Genomic DNA, 20485 nt, shown 5'->3' with positions numbered 1-20485 from the left:
AGTTCACGTCCTTTGCCCCCCGCCGTTTGACGGTGTTCGGCTTTTTCTTGTTCTGCTTCTCTTGTACTGTGAGTGCTGTGTCTTTGCGTGATGGTGTGTTGGCCTTTGGCATCTGTAACCCAGATACATGCAGCTTGGTGTGCATCTCTCTCCCATGAAGCAGTTCAGCAGGTGATCACTGTGTTGTGGCATGTCGGGTTGCCTGGTATGTAGGTGCTCTGCTCCCACCACCCCCCCCCCCCCTCAAACAACCCCTCACTGTGCCTCATCCCATCACCATCAAACCTTTTGTCCTCCTCATCCTTCCCTTTCTCCTAGCTCTTCTGAAATCTCCAACACACTATCAGCTCTCCCTACCTCCCCCTCTCCTCCCTCATCTTACCCTACCCTTCCCCTCCGCTGTCCTGTACCCGATGCTCCCCCTCCCTCTTCCTTAACGGTATGGACCTCAAACATCCGGGGCCTTTGCTCAAACTTGATTGATCTCTCCGTACAGGTTGCTTTTGACAAACCAGACATAATCTGCAAAACAGAAACTTTCCTCCTTCAAGATGTCTCTGATTCCTTAATATCTCTTCCTGGTTACTCCCTCCTCCGGTATGATAGACCTGAGCCTCGTCCTGGTGGTGGGGTTGCTATCTTTATCAAAATCTCTCGTCCTCACTCTCCTTGCGCTGTCCTCTCTCCACCCACCTCCAGGAGTACCTCTGGCTACGGCTTCCCCTCCTCTACTCCAAACAGTGATGACTATTTACATCTCCCTGTCTGACAACATGGACCAACTTCTATCCACTCTACTCTCTCTTCCTCATATGTGGTGACTTCAACTGTCGTCATGCCAGCTGGCTGGGTGTTGGTACCTCTCACCAGCCACGGCACCTCAGCAAAGGACTTCTGCGACCAACTGGGACTGACACAATCTGGCAATTTCCCTACTCAGATCTCAGTCAACGGAGCATCTTCTCTTCTTGACTCGGTTATGACAAACTTCGCTGCAAATGTCTGCTGCTCTTCTTCTGCTCCAATCGGTTAATCCTCATCCTAGTTCTTCTAAAATCTCTGACTTCAGTGTCGACGAGTCTGGCGTTTCACTCAAGCCGAATGGCACGGTCTTCAAGCAGTCATCAATCATCTGGACTGGTCTCCCATCTCTACTGCCTCTGACATAAATTCTTCCTGGGAATTCTTCCAAAGTAAACTGCTCTCTCTCACGCACAGATTTACCCCATCTCGTCTTCAGTTGTCATACTCTTCCTCCCGTCCTTGGTACACTGGAGCTTGTGGTGAGGCAGTTGTCTTGAAACAACTTGCCTTTGCCTCTTGGAAGGCAAATCCAACTGACGGCAATCTCCATTCACAAAGCTCGGGACAAGTGTGTGTGTCTACCCTCAGGAGAGCCAGGAAACATTATCTCTCCAGTCTCCACTCTCAATGCTGAACTCTCAAACCTGTCTCCTTCCTCCAAATCCTCGTGGCATCTGGTCAAATCTGTTGCTGGTGTTTGTTCTCCCTCCATCCCCTCCCTTCCCTCAAACGGCTACGCAGCTGATTCCGCACGTGACAAAGCCGAATGCCTCAACTCTGTGTTTGCTTCAAAATCTTGTGTCCCAAACCAATCTCTCTGTACCCACCTTACCCAGTCGAACCTAGCTGCTCCTGGACTATGTGTCCTCTCCTGACAAGGTGGAGAAGTTTGTGTCAAACCTTGACTCTGATTCTGCAACTGAACCAGACCGCATCAGCCCACGGGTCCTAAAATCCTGCTCTGCCACTCTATCTCACCGTCTCTCTGTTCTCTTCACCCTCTCTTTTGCTCAATGTCATCTGCCATCTACTTGGAAATCAGCAAACATTACCGCTTTACACAAGAAAGGTGCAAAAACAGATCCTTGCAATTACAGACCAATCAGCCTGCTCCCAATAATCAGCAAGGTCATGGAATCCATCATCACTTCTGACATGAAATCCTTCCTCTTCTCCAATGGCTTGATCTCTGATCATCATTTTGGATTCAGACCAGTTCTTTCTTCTCTGGACATGCTGCTTCTGCTGTCTCAGCAATGGATGGAGGTCCTCAATGCCAAACGGGAAATCAGAGCTGTCTTTCTTGACATATCACGTGCCTTTGATATGGTCTGGCACCCAGCTCTGCTCACCAAACTCTCCTCCTATGGTATCCATGTAAATCTCCACGCATGGCTTGCGGACTTCCTCTATGGTTGCAGTCAACGTGTGGCCCTGAATGGATTTCTCTCATCTCCCCTTCCTGTTTAGGCTGGAGTTCCTCAAGGCAGTGTTCTGGACCCTGTGCTTTTTCTGGTCTTCATCAATGATCTCTCCGACTCTCAGGAAAATCCTCTCTATCTCTTTGCTGATGACTCCACTCTCTGCCGCTCCATTCCTCATCCCTCAGATCGGCAGGCAGCAGCCTCCTCACTCTCTGCAGACCTGGACAAAATCACAGATTGGTCAAACAAGTGGAACATATTTTTCAATCCTGACAAATCTCACACTCTTACTTTGTCTCTCCGAAAAGACTGTCTGGAAAACCCTCCCATCTACTTTCTCAACAATCCTCGACACTCGCCTCTATTCTGTATACAAAAACAAAACAAACAAACAAAAAAAAGAGCATTTGCATTGTGCCTCACTGAATTGGGAAACCAACTATTTTGAGGTCAAAGGTCAACTCTTGGTCAAACTTCTAAAATCATCATTTTTCAGCTGAAAAATCATCAATTTTCATCTTATTGACCTGAGCTTTGATCAAGATCGTCAATTTTAATCTTGATGAAATGGACAATTTGATCGATCAATGGCAACCTTTTAGCTCTTTCACGAGCCTCGATTCAGTATACAAAAAAAACAAACAAAAAAAAACAAAAACCTTTTTGGGGGGATTTGGGGATGGATTTTGCAAGTTTCGTGCTCTGTATGACATCTTGTTTAATTATTTACAGACGCGTTTACGTTTTTTTGCTTAAATTTTCATTTACTAGGGCATGCCCGTACTATATATATGCCCGTACTATATATATATCTAAAATTATATCCCCCCCCTCTATTTACATGAAATGGTTTGGTCCATTCGCAACGCCAAAGCGAACGGCGAACGGCTTGCGAGTACAGTGACAATCCCCCCCCCCCCTCTATTTACATGAAATGGTTTGGTCCATTCGCAACGACCACAGAACCCCCCCCCCCTCTATTTACATGAAATGGTTTGGTCCATTCGCAACGCCAAAGCGAACGGCGAACGGCTAAATCGCCATAGCTCGGTAAGTACTTGTCCGATTAATTTCAAACCTTGAAAAGGCACATCCTCGGGTCCCCAGCAATATACCTGGCAAGTTTCAAGTATATCGGACCCGTGGTTGTCGAGAAACAGCGGTCACAGACATACAAACATACAAACATACAAACATACAAACATACAAACATACACACAGAGATTACTGGAATTATAGATAGATGGATTCTTTCTTTTTTTGATTTACCGACATTATTGTCATGTTTATTTCACAGTTTATAGTAAAATAAATTAAAATTTTCAAGTGCTAGATATTGAGGTTTAAAAAAATATTTTTTACATATGTGTTTACAGTTTGTTTTTTTTACATAAAGTTTCATTTACGGACGCCTTCCGATGGTTCTGTGATTTTCTTCCCGGTGTACTGGCTTCAATGTCCATCGGCACGCCAAATTTCAGCTTTCTTCGACACTCGGAAGGTACTGAACATTAATATCAGTCCGTCAGTCAGTGGTTAGAAAGAGCTTAATACAGACTTGGCATTTAATATGGAATATTTTTTTTGTGGGGGTGAACTTACTTTTCAAGATGTCTTAGAACCAAAAGTTCATTGGAATTATGTTGAAATTATTCTAGATTTTGTTAATGTGACCTTTAAAAGAAACAAAAACCACATTTGACATTTCGAAGCAAATAAATTGATCCTTGAAAGTGATGTAAACTGATATCGAACTCAATTCATGGACAGTACTGTGTTAAACTTCTGTGCGTTTTCCAGAAGTATCTCTTTATTTTGCACATCAGCCAAATTTTTTTTAACAAAAACAAAAGTTAAATTACGACTGGGATTACGGACAGTAAAATTACAGTTCAGTACTTCGTGTAACCCCCACGAGCATTCAGGAGAGCACGTACACGTCGAGGCATGCTGTTCATGAGATTTGCCAAGGTTTGAACAGGAATCGCTTGCCATGCAGTGACAATAGTCTGCTGCAATTCACGCACAGAGGTCGGCTGCTGGTCCAAGTGGTCGATTTGACGCGTTAATTCTGCCCACAAGTTCTCTATCGGATTCATATCCGGGGACATGGCAGGCCACTCCATATGCTCTACACCACGGTCAGCAAGAAAGTGTTGGATCATGCGAGCACGATGAGGCCGTGCATTGTCATCTTGGAACACAAAGTTTCCTCGAAAGGCTGCACGAGCAAATGGAAGCAATGTTTCTTCCAGAATGACCCTGTACTTGAACTGGTTCAGGTTTCCATTCAGAACAACCAGGTCAGTTTTGCCCCCTGCATGAAAAGCAGCCCAAACGGTCACCCCACCACCTCCAGCTTAGACTCTTGGCACTATACAATCTTTGTTGTAGGCTTCATGCACTTGTCTGCGCACTCGGACGCGGCCTCTTGACGATAGACCAGAAATCTAGACTCGTCACTGAAGATCACGTGATTCCAGTGTCCTGGCTGCCATTGACGGTGCTCTCTCGCCCACTGCAATCGGCGCTGGCGGTGTTGTCTGGTCAGGCGTGGCTTTCTCAGGGGACGCCTGGCATGATAGCCTGCTTGAACCAGTTGTTGGTCGACTAGCCTTCTGGATACAGGCACATTTGTCAGTTGCTGCCACTCAGCCCTAAGCCGATTAGCTGACTTGGTACGGCCATTGCGGACTAACCGGTGCAGCTGGCGATCATCCCTCCTTGTGGTTCTGCGGGGACGTCCTGGCCTCGGTATTGGAGTAGGGACACCCCTCTGAGCATTTCGTTTCAGGATCTCTGACACCTGACCTTGAGTGATGCCATACTGCCGAGCAATAGCACGCTGTTTCATGCCGTAATTTCGTAAAGCCACCACTCCATGACAAACAGCATTGTCGAGTTGACGGACCAGCTCCAGAGGAAGCGGCAATAACCTTTGGAGATGTGCAGCAGTTGTTTTCCACTAATACAGAACGCAACAACCCTTATATACCCGACTGTGAAGCCAATCATCAAATGTACCTGTCCGTACATTTTGCCACGCCACCTGTGATATAATCATGTTGTTGACTTCTTGCTGCGACAGACAATCAGTGACATGGTTCTTTTAACAAATAAATCACCAAAGTGTAAAAGAAACTCACCAGATTGATATACTGAGTTAAGAAAGTAAACCCAAGTCAAGAAAAAAATATATTCCATATTAAATGCCAAGTCTGTATATAAGATGACAAAAATATTTTATTATTTGAAATTATAAAATAATGTTATTTTATTTTACTTTGTTTTTATTTTTTGGGGGCATGGGGTGGCCATTGTTGTCGGGTGAAGAATTGACAAACACAGCACATTCGACTTTTTCCGACCCTCTCACAGACAACAATCGTGGCACAGGTGTACTATCACTGATCCCTGTTTAGCATGACGCGTGTTCAATGTGTGGACATTCATGATCAAACGGTATCTTTGGAAAAACAAGGCTATTGTGTAATTGGTAGTTATTCTTCTGGGAATTCTATGGCGTGGACATGATGGGTCAAATGGCCTTTCCTGAGCCTTAATTATCTTTTCATGAAGGTTGTCGGTAATTAGGTTTGTTTACTTTTGATGAAGGTTTGTTGATTTAGTTTTTGCCACTTTGCCACGATTGTCAATCTCAGGGCAGACCGGAACAAAGACAAGAGGTTGAGTGAACGAGAGATCCAGTCATGGATATTGACAAAGACCCAGGAACACATGGACGAGGCAGACGCCGAGGTTCACGTCCAGTTTTCGTCAGTCGATCCAGACAGGGATGGTATGATTCCACTTCAAAACAACATATTTTGTACACCTCTGGGCCAATTACTCATTAGCTTTCACTTGTGCAGTGTCAAACCTGTATTTGTATTTACCCACAACGAACCACAGCTAACGAACCCCACATGTTTCACAATGCTCGTGATAACAGGCATGCCATACAGCAAAGATTTGCTATGGAATATTACAGTGTATATTTGAGAAATTATTATTTTTATAAAATGCTTTTCTTTAACTCAAACGTATGCAGGGTTTGTGACTTGGACCGAGTTTGGTTCCAGGTATTTGGAAGGACAAGACCTACAAGAGGATGAAATACTTAATATACTCCATAAGAACCTCTCTCTCATCCCGGATCCAAATGGTAAACTCTCAAGATATTGCACACTTATTATGGCACACACACACACACACACACACACACACACACACACACACACACACACACACACACGGTGTGCAAGTGCAATCTGCCATCAGTGCTACACTCATGAAGGGGCAGCTTGTATCTCAGCACCAAGGCCATTATAGGACATAAATGCCTTTTTACTTTGTCCCTGATGATCTGACACGTGTATAAACAGCATATCTATCAGGATGTACCCAGATATGAAGCATACCCATCGGGATGTAGCCGGATACAGAACATACCCATCATGATGTACCCAATTACACAGCATACCGATCAGGAAGAAATGATAAATTCCTGCTCTAACCTATAGGGGCACTGCATCTTTGGCATTGGCACACCCCTGCTGGAACCACATTGCATTCAAATGAACAAAGCACATCTACATAAATTACGTACAACTTATTTCACTTGGCCCGTAGTAGAAAGTAGACGTTTCTCAAAGCATTCACCATGCTAGATGACGTCATGACATTTAGGTTGTGGCTTCAAGCCTAACTGTCACACGGGATTGTTGTTGCTGTTGTTGTTGTTCTATGGTACTTCCATTCAATGAAATGTTGATCCATCCCATCAAACGTCCCTGATGGCCATGTCCGCCAGTTTAATATATTTATCAAGATTCATAATCTCACTCTGCATATTCAACGTGAAGCCGCTGTGAGAAAATGTTCTGGTTTTGTTTCGCCACCATAATCTTTTTATATATTTATTCTCCTCTTCCACCAAAAACAGTTTGGCCTGGGCCAAATGATTTGCCATCACACAGGGACCAAATGGCCAGTCATGTCACACAAGCACCAAATTACTAGCCACGTCACACAAGGGCCAAATTACTAGCCACGTCACACAAGGGCGAAATTACTAGCCACGTCACATAAGGGCCAAATTACGAGCCACGTCACACAAGGGCCAAATTACTAGCCACGTCACACAAGGGCGAAATTACTAGCCACGTCACATAAGGGCCAAATTACTAGCCACGTCACACAAGGGCCAAATTACTAGCCACGTCACACAAGGGCCAAATTACTAGCCACGTCACACAAGGGCCAAATTACGAGCCACGTCACACAAGGGCCAAATGACTAGCCATGTCACCCAAGGGCCAAATGACTAGCCACGTCACACAAGGGCCAAATGACTAGCCACGTCACACAAGGGCCAAATTACTAGCCACGTCACACAAGGGCCAAATTACTAGCCACGTCACACAAGGGCCAAATTACTAGCCACGTCACACAAAGGCCAATTGACTAAACACGTCGCACAAGGGCGAAATGACTAGCCACATCACACAAGGGCAAAATTACTAGCCACGTCACACAAGGGCCAAATGACTAGCCATGTCACCCAAGGGCCAAATGACTAGCCACGTCACACAAGCGCCAAATGACTAGCCACGTCACACAAGCGCCAAATTACTAGCCACGTCACACAAGGGCCAAATTACTAGCCACGTCACACAAAGGCCAATTGACTAAACACGTCGCACAAGGGCGAAATGACTAGCCACGTCACACAAGGGCCAAATTACGAGCCACGTCACACAAGGGCCAAATTACTAGCCACGTCACACAAGGGCCAAATTACTAGCCACATCACACAAGGGCCAAATTACGAACCACGTCACACAAGGGCCAAATTACGACCCACGTCACACAAGGGCCAAATTACGAGCCACGTCACACAAGGGCCAAATTACTAGCCACGTCACACAAGGGCCAAATTACTAGCCACGTCACACAAGGGCCAAATTACTAGCCACGTCACACAAGGGCCAAATTACTAGCCACGTCACACAAGGGCCAAATTACTAGCCACGTCACACAAGGGCCAAATTACTAGCCACATCACACAAGGGCCAAATTACTAGCCACGTCACACAAGGGCAAAATTACTAGCCACGTCACACAAGGGCCAAATTACTAGCCACGTCACACAAGGGCCAAATTACTAGCCACATCACACAAGGGCCAAATTACTAGCCACGTCACACAAGGGCCAAATTACTAGCCACGTCACACAAGGGCCAAATTACTAGCCACGTCACACAAGGGCCAAATTACTAGCCACGTCACACAAGGGCCAAATTACTAGCCACATCACACAAGGGCCAAATTACTAGCCACGTCACACAAGGGCCAAATTACTAGCCACGTCACACAAGGGCCAAATTACTAGCCACGTCACACAAGGGCCAAATGACTAGACACCACACGTTGGTTCAAAGGATTCTGGGTGTGAGAAGACTTTTAACTTATCCACTCCAATGACTTTTGTACATGGTGTAAGATCCCAATGGATCAGCAAAATATTTAAAGGTTTATTAAGGACCAGCAGACATTGTGACCTTTTCTTCCTCATCCCCCTGCCCTTCCTTTTCGTCGTACGCTTCCTCTTTCTCATCCTCCTCTTCTCAAAGCTATTCCAAGTATTATTTCAATTAATTTGAATTTCCATTTAGTTGTCAATGTCATTGTGAAAACTGTTCATTTCAGTCTTTAATTCACGAACACATTCCCAAACTCCAATGTGAGTGCGGAAAGTAATGCAATGCTGCGTGGAGCACTGGTTGGATCGAGTCGCGTGTGAAATGGTGCACTGTGGAACATGTGTCACTGTGTGCAGTGCACAAAGTGCTAAGCGAGATGTGGGAGTCGTGGCGGAATGCCGATGAGAATCCAACGGATGGGAGATTGACTGAGGAGGAGTTTTCTACTTTCCTGCATCCGGAGCACAGCCGCGCCACCTTGCTGAACCTTGCCAAAAGCATCCTCCAAAACCTTGGTACGATGAATGAATGTGTGTGCAAGGACAGCCAAGTGAGTACAGGGAGGTGTGTTTATTTGAATAATCAGCAGAAGCACATCCAGGATTTTAAATGGGCAGCACTACAGTTTTACAGGTACACATCCGTTTTTAGTCTTTAACCCGTGATTTTGGGATCCCACATTCCCACCCGTTACCGGGGTGCGCGGTACTGACCCCATCCATTCCCAAAGGAGGAGGAGGAGGAGGAGGGGGGCGGGGGCGGGGGGGGGGTGAAGGGACCACGGAACGTCACGGTTTGGTGCTTCTATTGTATGCGGTCATACATTATATGTGGAATATCTTAGTGTTGAAGGAGCTGTGCTCCAACTCGAATCGAAAGAATGGACGCGACAAAAAGCTGGAATTCGTCCGAGTTTCTTTATTGCATCAACTCGGGTAAAACTGAAAAGCCCGTTTATCGGGTAGCATTATATACAAGCACTCGAATATCTCATGCCGGAGCGTTTGCCCTTAAAAGGCGCGACTGGGCGTGTCCGGGCGGTCTGGGCGAGCCCGGCACAGCGATCGCTCCGTGGTTGCGTCCTCGGCAGGTGTAAGGCGATTGTGTATGTTCAGCGGCAACCGCTACAGTGTGGTACTTCTATTGTATGCGGACATACATTATATGTGGAATATCATGGTGTGGTACTTCTATTGTATGCGGACATACAGTATATGTGGAATATCATGGTGTGGTACTTCTATTGTATGCGGACATACAGTATATGTGGAATATCATGGTGTGGTACTTCTATTGTATGCGGACATACATTATATGTGGAATATCATGGTATGGTACTTGTATTGTATGCAGACATCCAGTATACATGGAATGTCATGGTGTGGTACTTCTATTGTATGCGGACATACAGTATGTGTGGAATATCATGGTGTGATACTTCTATTGTATGCGGACATATAGTATACGTGGAATATCATGGTACGGTACTTGTATTGTATTGAGACATCCGGTATATGTGGAATATCATGGTATGGTACTTGTATTGTATGCAGACATCCAGTATACATGGAATGTCATGGTGTGGTACTTCTATTGTATGCGGACATACAGTATGTGTGGAATATCATGGTGTGATACTTCTATTGTATGCGGACATATAGTATACGTGGAATATCATGGTACGGTACTTGTATTGTATTGAGACATCCGGTATATGTGGAATGTCATGGTATGGTACTTGTATTATATGCAGACATCCAGTATTTGTGGAATATCATGGTATGGTATTTGTGTTGTATGCAGACATCCAGTATATGTGGAATGTCATGGTGTGGTACTTCACCAGAGCCTCCGCTGGGTATGTGGGTGGCCCCCATCAAACCTCACGTTGCGTCCCTTTCTATTGGAGGGCTAATAATATGGTGACAGATCTTTAGGCAAAGAATCGATTCATACCTCGGTTCCGGAGGGGTTAGCGAAGTGACCAGTTCTGTCTGTCTCTGCATGTATTTGTCTTTCCACACTATCATGGGTAATGTATTGTCATATCTTGGCTATGCCTGTGCCGATTGGAATCAAACTTGATAGGATAGTAGTATGGGTCAACCAGAGTGTGATATGTGGCCAACAATGAACCAAGTCAAATGTCAAGGTCATCAAAGGGTGAAAATCACATTTCTAACAATAACTCTGGAATGAATCATCAGAGAAAGAAGTGGGTTTTTGCATTAAAGCCCATCAAATCTGTGAATTAAGGCACATCAAATCAAATCTGAGTTAGGAATTGACTGTCAGGTTCCATGGGGATACAAAAATAAATATCTGACTTTAAAAATCACAATGACCAAAAATGCAAACATTAAAAAATCTTTATACCTCAGAAACTGAGCTGCGATTATCTCAGAAATACTTCAAAATTAGCTTGTGGAACCCTCTTTAAAACCCCAGTCAATCGCTAAAATAGAATGATGAGAGAAGAAATTCCGACAGGGAAAATGACGTCGTTTATTCGAATTTCACGATGTGAAGAGCAAATGCAGATCTGATGATTTCTGAATATATCTATATGCACATAGCTCTGGGAATAATGAACCGATCTGTCGATCACTAACAAACTGGGCACAAATGTAGTACAGACTGAACAGACAAAAATGACGAATTCCTGCAAATAAAGGTCAAAGGCAACAACTCGAGAACAGAACAAAGTGAATGTCACGTCATTCTGAAAAGTGCTGAAAAAGATCATTGTTTTGAAGTATTACGTGGTGGAATTGGTCAATTATGGATACTAGTGAGGTACCCGTGCTACGCACGGGTGGGAGGCCAGAAGCAAACAGGCAATGCAGATACGGCGAATGCTAAAGCATGAAACCAATAAATTCCACATTCCTGTAGCACCTTCAGTCGCACATCAGACATGGACAGCAAGTTCGTGAAGGACTTCCATGAAAAACGTACCCGTTCGCAAACAAACGGGTACGTTCGCGTATAGAAACATCGATCGTGGGTCCGTGGCGAATCTGCATATGGCGATCCGCGAAGTTCACGTTTAGAAAGTGGAAATTTTTGCTCTTTCACGAGCCTCGATCTTGCATACAAAAAAAACAAAAAAAAACATCACGGCATGTCGTCATTCACTTGAACTCGATATCTCTTTTTTCATTCCAAACAACATAACTCCAATCACAATTTAATCACAAAATAAATTTTTAACAACATTGTTAATGTTTCCTTCATTGTAAAAACTACCAAGTCAACAGTTAAAAGGATTTTGAGCCGATAGGTGTTACGGCCTTGGCAAGATCAATGGAGACAGCGATCTGTTAGCTTATACACCGCCCAAATAGCTATGTGGAATTCTCTCATGTAGAGATTAAACCCACGTCGTTTGAACTTTGGCCGAGTTCATTATTTACTTTTAATGATGTTTATACACGAATCAAAAAGAAGATAATTGGTTTTGGGTCGTCCTTTCTGCATATCTCGTGGGACTGCGAGTTGGAGAGATGACCGTGATGGCGGGGAGGGGGTTGGCATTCTCTCAAGCAGGGATTCAACCCATGTCCTTATAAAAGGTCTTTGTCCGAGGTCACCGAGTCCGATCAGTGCAGCCGATCGGTGCAGCTGTGCAGCGATCGGTGCAGCTGCTTGTGCGACACCCGGGAAAATAACGTTATGCGGGAGTCCAAACCTGAAAATGCTGGAGGCCAAAGCTGAAATTGGAAAAACAATATACCCTATTTTACTCAAGGGGATCCCAGGATTACCCACCCAAAATATCGTTGCGATCTGTTCAGCCGTTTTTGCGGTACCTTCGAACGGACAGACAGACAGACAGACGGACGGACATTTGGTGAATTATAGTAAGATAAATTCTTCAGATATTCACTGAGGGGATGCAGAGCATCAAACGTGTATGAGTCATGGAGTCAAAATATCATCACACACACACACACACACACACACACACACACACACACACACACACACACACACACACACACACACACACACACACAACAATCATTGATGCTTTACAGTTTCACCCTTCTACTTTTCCTGGATGCAAAATCGTAAATATTGTCATCATACTTCAGTCTTTGTCCTAAGTCCTTGTCGATTGAGATGATGGCCAGGTGTGACAGTCTGTCCTGTGGCATTGTAAAACGCAAGAAGCTCTTTGTGAGATTCAGCTTTGAGGAAGAGTGTTCTGCAGATGAAACAGTTACGGGCATCGTCAGGAAAACCATCAGATCCACATGTACATTTGGATAAGTGTCCATGAGGGAGTTTTTAGTTGTTTGGGTCAGTGTTTCAAGTGGAGAACATCTTTCCGGAACTGAGTTGCGCAAAAGCTTGAGTTCTTCCAATATCTCGGTGGGTTCCAAATCGCTTGAATTTGAATCCGTTAGCAGGATATGTAGGTCGTTACAACTTTTTCTAAGATCATTGTCACTTCACGCTTTAGTGGCTGTGATGTTAAATGGAAAGTTGAATGGCTGTTAAATAGAAAGATGCAGCGCTCCACTCAAATCTACTGTCTAGTACAGTCAGACAAACATCAATAACCCTGTAGAAAAATTCAATTTTTAACTTTGTCTGTGGGTCTGAAACTGGTTCATCTGCAGACTCGTAAGAAAAGTAACGTTTATTGCTACCCTTGCGAGTGTCACGAAACGTTGTTTCTGCCTCCACTGACAGCGCAAGACACTTGGCAGTATCCATGGCCTGATCAAATCCAGAATCGCGATCGTTCACCAAGTGAGCATGACATGCCTGGATTAGGTCTAATGCAACATCCAACTGCACGTCCTTTGACTGCAATACTTTGCTGACTCGGTTGATCTAGACAAGTGTATTGTACCAGATGACCAGACATATGAGAAATCTGAAAGTCCCCACTTCCTTCACTAGGCCCATTGCTTTACTGTAACATTTCGCATCCTTTCCTTTTGCAGTGTCAGCCAAACTCAGTAGAGCAGCCTTTATCTTCTGCAGCTGATAGTGCACGACCTTCACAGCTTCAGTTTTACATTCCCATCGTGTTTCAGAAAGTGATTTCACGGAAATGGAGGTGTGTTCCCTTAGAATGTTCCATCCTTGTGTCGAAGCCGCAAAAAGCGTGTGGAGCTGTTGCATGAAGCCGAAAAATGATATTGACACTATTGAGCACTGAGGAGCATCTGAAACCACAAGGTTGAGACTATGAGCACTGCAGAGGACATAAAATGCCTGAGGGTTCATCTGCAGAATCCGAGCCTGAACGCCAGAACATTTCCCTTTCATGTTGCTGCCGTAGTCGTATCCTTGGCCTCTGCAGTCAAAGGCAGACCAAAGCTGTCCAATATTTCCAATAACTTCTCTGTTAGTTTCATACCGGTCGTGTATTTCACAACAAAGAATGAGAGGAAATGTTCGCATATTTCAGAAGACTCTCCATCTCGCACATGAACAAAGCGGATGATTATGGAATGTTGCTCTTGGTGGCTGATACCTGGGGTCCAATCGAGCAACACCAGGTAGGACTTGTAAGTTGAAACACGTGCAAGTATTTCACTTCTGATTTTGTTGGCTAATAATAATCCAAGGAGATCTTTCTGAATATTGGCACTCAGATAGTTATCTCTTACTTCCCCAGTTAATGATCTTCGAATATGCTCCTGCATGACCGGGTCAAATCGAGCCATCAACTCCAACTACCCAAGAAAATTCCCACTGTTAGGCTCGTAGAGGCCTTTCGATGACCCAAGGAATGCCAGATTTATATCGGCTAAAAAATGAACAATCGCAATCAAACGCTCAAGGACGTTTCTCCAATGTTTTTTTTCTCCAGGTCTATCAAACTCTGGAGCTCATCATCGAGAGTTTTTCCGGCTTTTAACCTTGCATCCAATTCCTTCCACTTTTGCATTCAAGCCGTGTGGTGTGGTGAGGTTTCATGTCGGGACAATGTTTTTGACAAATCTTTCCAGGCTGAAAGACATTCACAGGTGAGATCCATGGCGACATTTCCAAAAAGCTTTCAACAGAAGCGGTGCACGGTGTCGGCCGCTATACAATATATATTAGCCATGTGCGCTCGATTCATTCACCATTTTTGAGCTTTCTATAATCATTTTCAGCTGAGAATCTCCAATTCGCATGGTTTTTTGGAAAATCATGGACTTTCACATGCTTTGGACCGAACTTGACAATGACAGAAATTGTCACCTGGTGCAGCACTTGAGGCCACTCTGAAGGGTCAGCAAAATTTGACAATATCCGCAAAGTGCTCACCTCCTCTAACTTTCTCTACCTGTCCAGGCATCTGCTCTTCCATTGAAAGTGTTGTGTCTTCATCCATGTCCACAGAATTCCTATCTTGCTCCTGGCGCTGGAGCTGCGACGTTGAGTCAAATGTGCTGTGCTCTGGGTGCTTTCATCAGACATTTCTCAAGACAGCCTCTCAATTTCGTTTCTCCAACCTTCGGCGTCTCTTGTTTTTTTTTGCTGCTCCAGACTCGTAATGTCTCGGACTTCGGTTTCTGTGCCTATCACGATTCATCATTGCCAGGATAGCTTATGTGAGCCTAATGCCGAGTGTATTAAGATAAAGAAAGATAACGCTGACTCACGTCCTAAAGGTACTTCCGGAAGATGGAGGAAATGACGTAAATCGAGTAAATAATTCATAGTAAATTTCATTCGATTTACTTTGAGGTCGTTGGAAAGCTATTTAGCAAGGAATAAAAACATTTAAAAAGAATGAAAAAGGATGTCGGGATGTTACTGGAAAAAGTATGGAAACAAGAAGAAATGATCGATTAATTATACTTGGGAAAAAATCAATGTCTGTTTACATAAAGATACAGGTTTATATTTTAAAAGTCCGTCTGTCTTTCTGAATTGGATGAAGATGTTTAATGTGTGGCGGCAGGAACCATTTAAGATTTTAGAATAAAGCGTGACGGATACGGAAGCAGCACTTAAACAACAACAACAACTCTTCCACGAAAGGTCCGGTTTTCGCGTGTTTCACTGTATTTTTCATCGTCATTGAGAATTGCGATTTACAGATATGTTTACCATGTGGTTGTGAAGTGCAACATGATGTCTTTGATTAAACCCATCAGTGAAGCGATTGGGAGCCGGTCGGTATGCAGGAACGTCGATGTTGCACAACTGGACTTTAAACTAAAGAAAGCCGATGTGGGGGGCCCCTTATTTGTGGGGGGCACCTAACGGAGGCTCTGGGTACTTCTATTAGTTCTATTGTATGCAGACATCCAGTATATGTGGAATATCATGGTGTGGTACTTCTATTGTATGCAGACATCCAGTATATGTGGAATTATTATCATGGTGTGGTACTTCTATTGTATGCAGACATACAGTATATGTGGAATATCATGGTGTGGTACTTCTATTGTATGCAGACATACAGTATATGTGGAATATCATGGTGTTTTAGGGGTCGCCAGTTTAGGAGTCGTGCGGCCCCCGAATCCGTTCGGGGGTAGTCGAGGTCACCAGTTTAGGGGTCGCCAGTTTAAGAGTCGTGGACGGCGAGAGAACGAAGCCATTTGGTTGAGTTCTCAAAGCATGTTTATTCGTACAGAACCCGGCACACTCTGTAAAGCCCGTTTATCGGGCAGCAATATATATACACATCATGCCGGAGCGTTTGCCCGGGAAAGGCGAGACTGGGCGAGCCCTGGAAAGGCGAGTCTGGACATGCCCGGGCGTCCTGGGCGAGCCCTGGAAAGGCGAGAGCGGGCATGCCCGGGCGTCCTAGGCGAGCCCTGGAAAGGCGAGTCTGGACATGCCCGGGCGTCTTGGGCGAGCCCTGGAAAGGCGAGAGCGGGCATGCCCGGGCGTCCTGGGCGAGCCCTGGAAAGGCGAGAGCGGGCATGCCCGGGCGTCCTGGGCGAGCCCTGGAAAGGCGAGAGCGGGCATGCCCGGGCGTCCTGGGCGAGCCCTGGAAAGGTGAGAGCGGGCGTCCTGGGCGAGCCCTGGAAAGGCGAGAGCGGGCATGCCCGGGCGTCCTGGGCGAGCCCTGGAAAGGCGAGAGCGGGCATGCCCGGGCGTCCTGGGCGAGCCCTGGAAAGGCGAGAGCGGGCATGCCCGGGCGTCCTGGGCGAGCCCTGGAAAGGCGAGAGCGGGCATGCCCGGGCGTCCTGGGCGAGTCCTGGAAAGGCGAGAGCGGGCATGCCCGGGCGTCCTGGGCGAGCCCTGGAAAGGCGAGAGCGGGCATGCCCGGGCGTCCTGGGCGAGCCCTGGAAAGGCGAGAGCGGGCATGCCCGGGCGTCCTCGGCGAGCCCTGGAAAGGCGAGGCTGGGCGTGCCTGGGCGAGCCCTGGAAAGGCGAGGCTGGGCATGCCCGGGCGTCCTGGGCGAGCCCTGGAAAGGTGAGAGCGGGCGGGCATGCCCGGGCGTCCTAGGCGAGCCCTGGAAAGGCGAGGCTGGGCGTGCCCGGGCGTCCTGGGCGAGCCCTGGAAAGGCGAGAGCGGGCATGCCCGGGCGTCCTGGGCGAGCCCTGGAAAGGCGAGAGCGGGCATGCCCGGGCGTCCTGGTCGAGGCGAGGCTGGGCGTGCCCGGGCGAGCCCTGGAAAGGCGAGAGCGGGCATGCCCGGGCGTCCTGGGCGAGCCCTGGAAAGGCGAGAGCGGGCATGCCCGGGCGTCCTGGGCGAGCCCTGGAAAGGCGAGAGCGGGCATGCCCGGGCGTCCTGGGCGAGCCCTGGAAAGGCGAGAGCGGGCATGCCCGGGCGTCCTGGGCGAGCCCTGGAAAGGCGAGAGCGGGCATGCCCGGACGTCCTGGGCGAGCCCTGGAAAGGCGAGAGCGGGCATGCCCTGGCGTCCTGGGCGAGCCCTGGAAAGGCGAGAGCGGGCATGCCCGGGCGTCCTGGGCGAGCCCTGGAAAGGCGAGAGCGGGCATGCCCGGGCGTCCTGGGCGAGCCCTGGAAAGGCGAGAGCGGGCATGCCCGGGCGTCCTGGGCGAGCCCTGGAAAGGCGAGAGCGGGCATGCCCGGGCGTCCTGGGCGAGCCCTGGAAAGGCGAGAGCGGGCATGCCCGGGCGTCCTCGGCGAGCCCTGGAAAGGCGAGGCTGGGCGTGCCCGGGCGTCCTGGGCGAGCCCTGGCAAGGCGAGAGCGGGCATGCCCGGGCGTCCTGGGCGAGCCCTGGAAAGGTGAGAGCGGGCGGGCATGCCCGGGCGTCCTAGGCGAGCCCTGGAAAGGCGAGGCTGGGCGTGCCCGGGCGTCCTGGGCGAGGCTGGGCGTGCCCGGGCGTCCTGGGCGAGCCCTGGAAAGGCGAGAGCGGGCATGCCCGGGCGTCCTGGGCGAGCCCTGGAAAGGCGAGAGCGGGCATGCCCGGGCGTCCTGGGCGAGTCCTGGAAAGGCGAGAGCGGGCATGCCCGGGCGTCCTGGGCGAGCCCTGGAAAGGCGAGAGCGGGCATGCCCGGGCGTCCTGGGCGAGCCCTGGAAAGGCGAGAGCGGGCATGCCCTGGCGTCCTCGGCGAGCCCTGGAAAGGCGAGGCTGGGCGTGCCCGGGCGTCCTGGGCGAGCCCTGGCAAGGCGAGAGCGGGCATGCCCGGGCGTCCTGGGCGAGCCCTGGAAAGGTGAGAGCGGGCGGGCATGCCCGGGCGTCCTAGGCGAGCCCTGGAAAGGCGAGGCTGGGCGTGCCCGGGCGAGCCCTGGAAAGGCGAGTCTGGACATGCCCGGGCGTCTTGGGCGAGCCCTAGAAAGGCGAGAGCGGGCATGCCCGGGTGTCCTGGGCGAGCCCTGGAAAGGCGAGAGCGGGCATGCCCGGGCGTCCTGGGCGAGCCCTGGAAAGGCGAGGCTGGGCGTGCCCAGGCGTCCTGGGCGAGCCCTGGAAAGGTGAGAGCGGGCGTGCCCGGGCGTCCTGGGCGAGCCCTGGAAAGGCGAGTCTGGACATGCCCGGGCGTCCTGGGCGAGCCCTGGAAAGGCGAGAGCGGGCATGCCCGGGCGTCCTAGGCGAGCCCTGGAAAGGCGAGGCTGGGCGTGCCCGGGCGTCCTGGGCGAGCCCTGGAAAGGCGAGAGCGGGCATGCCCGGGCGTCCTGGGCGAGCCCTGGAAAGGCGAGAGCGGGCATGCTCGGGAGAGGCGCGTCTGGGCCTGTCCGGGCGGCCTGGACGAGCCCGGCATGGTGATCGCTCCCTGGCCGCGTCCTCGGTAGGTGCAAGGCGATTGTGTATACCCAGCGGTAACCGCTACAGTGTGGTACTTCTATTGTATGCAGACATACAGTATATGTGGAATATCATGGTATGGTACTTCTATTGTATGCAGACATACAGTATATGTGGAATATCATGGTGTGGTACGTCTATTGTATGCAGACATACAGTATATGTGGAATATCATGGTGTGGTACTTCTATTGTATGCAGACATACAGTATATGTGGAATATCATGGTGTGGTACTTCTATTGTATGCAGACAAAGACGGTGATGGAAAACTGAACGAGGCCGAGTTCTCCAGACCAACCTCTGAGGACTATTCTCCCAAAGAGCAGGAAGAGCGTGCCCAGGAATTCCGTTTGGTCATCGACAGCAACAAAGATGGACATGCAAGTGCTTCTGAAATGGAGGTATTTTGGGTGGTGATAGACATTGACCTGGGTGTGAACATGCGGACTGCAGAATGGACCTCTATCTTGCTGTTTGTGCAGGAATTCATGGATCCCCTCAATGAGCACACCGCCCTGAAAGAAGCGCGTCACATGATCGCCATTGTCGACCGGGACCATGATGGCTTTCTCGAACGATCCGAGCTGTTCGACGCTGGAGAATACTTCACCGGCAGCAAGTTTATGGACTTCATAACTCACCATGAAGATTTGTGACGGGACAGACTTTTAACCAAGAGCGACGACCCGTGGCATGACTTTGCACATCACGACGGGTCCATGCACCGTGCCTCAACGTCGGGGCTCGTCTGGATGTTAAAGTTCTGGTACGAGTGGTCCTGTCCGTTTAACAATAACACCGTTTGATCGTGGTGATGTGGACCGGTGAGCTCGAGCTGCTCACCCTGTGGCTTTGCAGGAACCTTTCTCAGTATTTTTTAAAGCCAGAATGTTGAGCCATGTGCGGCATGCTGAGCAAAAGAGATTGTTGTGAAGTAAGAATGTTTAGCTCGATGGCTAAAAACAATGCTTAAAGTGAAATAAACAGAGCAAGTACATCAACTTCATGGTTGTCTACATATTGGTACACTGGTACAGGGTGGGGCCTTGGGATAAAATTGAGAGAAGGAAGGATGACGTGAACGACAATTGATGGATGGGAGTGCAAGGGAAGAGGAGGTTGGGAAGGGGAGGAGAGAGAAGAGGGGGTTGAGGAAGGGGAAGAGAGGAGAGGGAAGGGTGGAAGGGGAAGAGAGGTGAAGGAGTGGAGTGGAGTGGTAGGGAAGGGGAGGAAATACAATTTGAGAATTCCACAATTTTAAAATGTAGTCTTTGTTTTGTGTTTGTTACGTGTTTTTGGTGTCTTTTATTCTAAAGAAAATATTTTCCTTTTCCGTTTCTTTTTATGTCTTTCTTTTTCTGTGTGTCTACGGAAAGGTGAACGCTTGCAAATTATTTTTTGTGAGATTCACATGGGTGTGAGGGTGGAGGACGAGCAGCCGAAACCCGAATACCATATCCGAATTCCTACTGATATCTCAAATATTGTATTTGGTTTTTCGTTTGATAATAAATGTTTGGGATTGTGCGGGAACTCGGGCTTTGGAGGGCGTTGTTCATATCGAGATGAATAATGGGATAAACTTGTCC

General features: G+C 48.1%; 1 protein-coding gene across 1 annotated transcript in view; it reads left to right on the top strand.

Moving 5' to 3' along the window:
- LOC137417459 (45 kDa calcium-binding protein) overlaps window positions 1-19897 on the top strand; it is a 34678-nt gene extending 14781 nt beyond the window's left edge. The window contains exons 2-6 of the mRNA XM_078771552.1: window positions 5891-6027; window positions 6280-6393; window positions 9070-9228; window positions 19146-19297; window positions 19379-19897. Coding sequence (XP_078627678.1) covers window positions 5891-6027; window positions 6280-6393; window positions 9070-9228; window positions 19146-19297; window positions 19379-19552 — 736 coding nt within the window. The 3' untranslated portion in view covers window positions 19553-19897. The remainder of the gene's footprint in view (window positions 1-5890; window positions 6028-6279; window positions 6394-9069; window positions 9229-19145; window positions 19298-19378) is intronic.
- Window positions 19898-20485: the final 588 nt, after the last annotated feature.

This window comes from Myxine glutinosa, chromosome 2, assembly GCF_964187855.1.
Source record: "Myxine glutinosa chromosome 2, kmMyxGlut1.1, whole genome shotgun sequence".
In the NCBI taxonomy this organism is placed as follows: domain Eukaryota; kingdom Metazoa; phylum Chordata; class Myxini; order Myxiniformes; family Myxinidae; genus Myxine; species Myxine glutinosa.
Note: the sequence above shows the minus strand (reverse complement) of the source record. Positions and strands in the feature narration are given on the sequence as shown.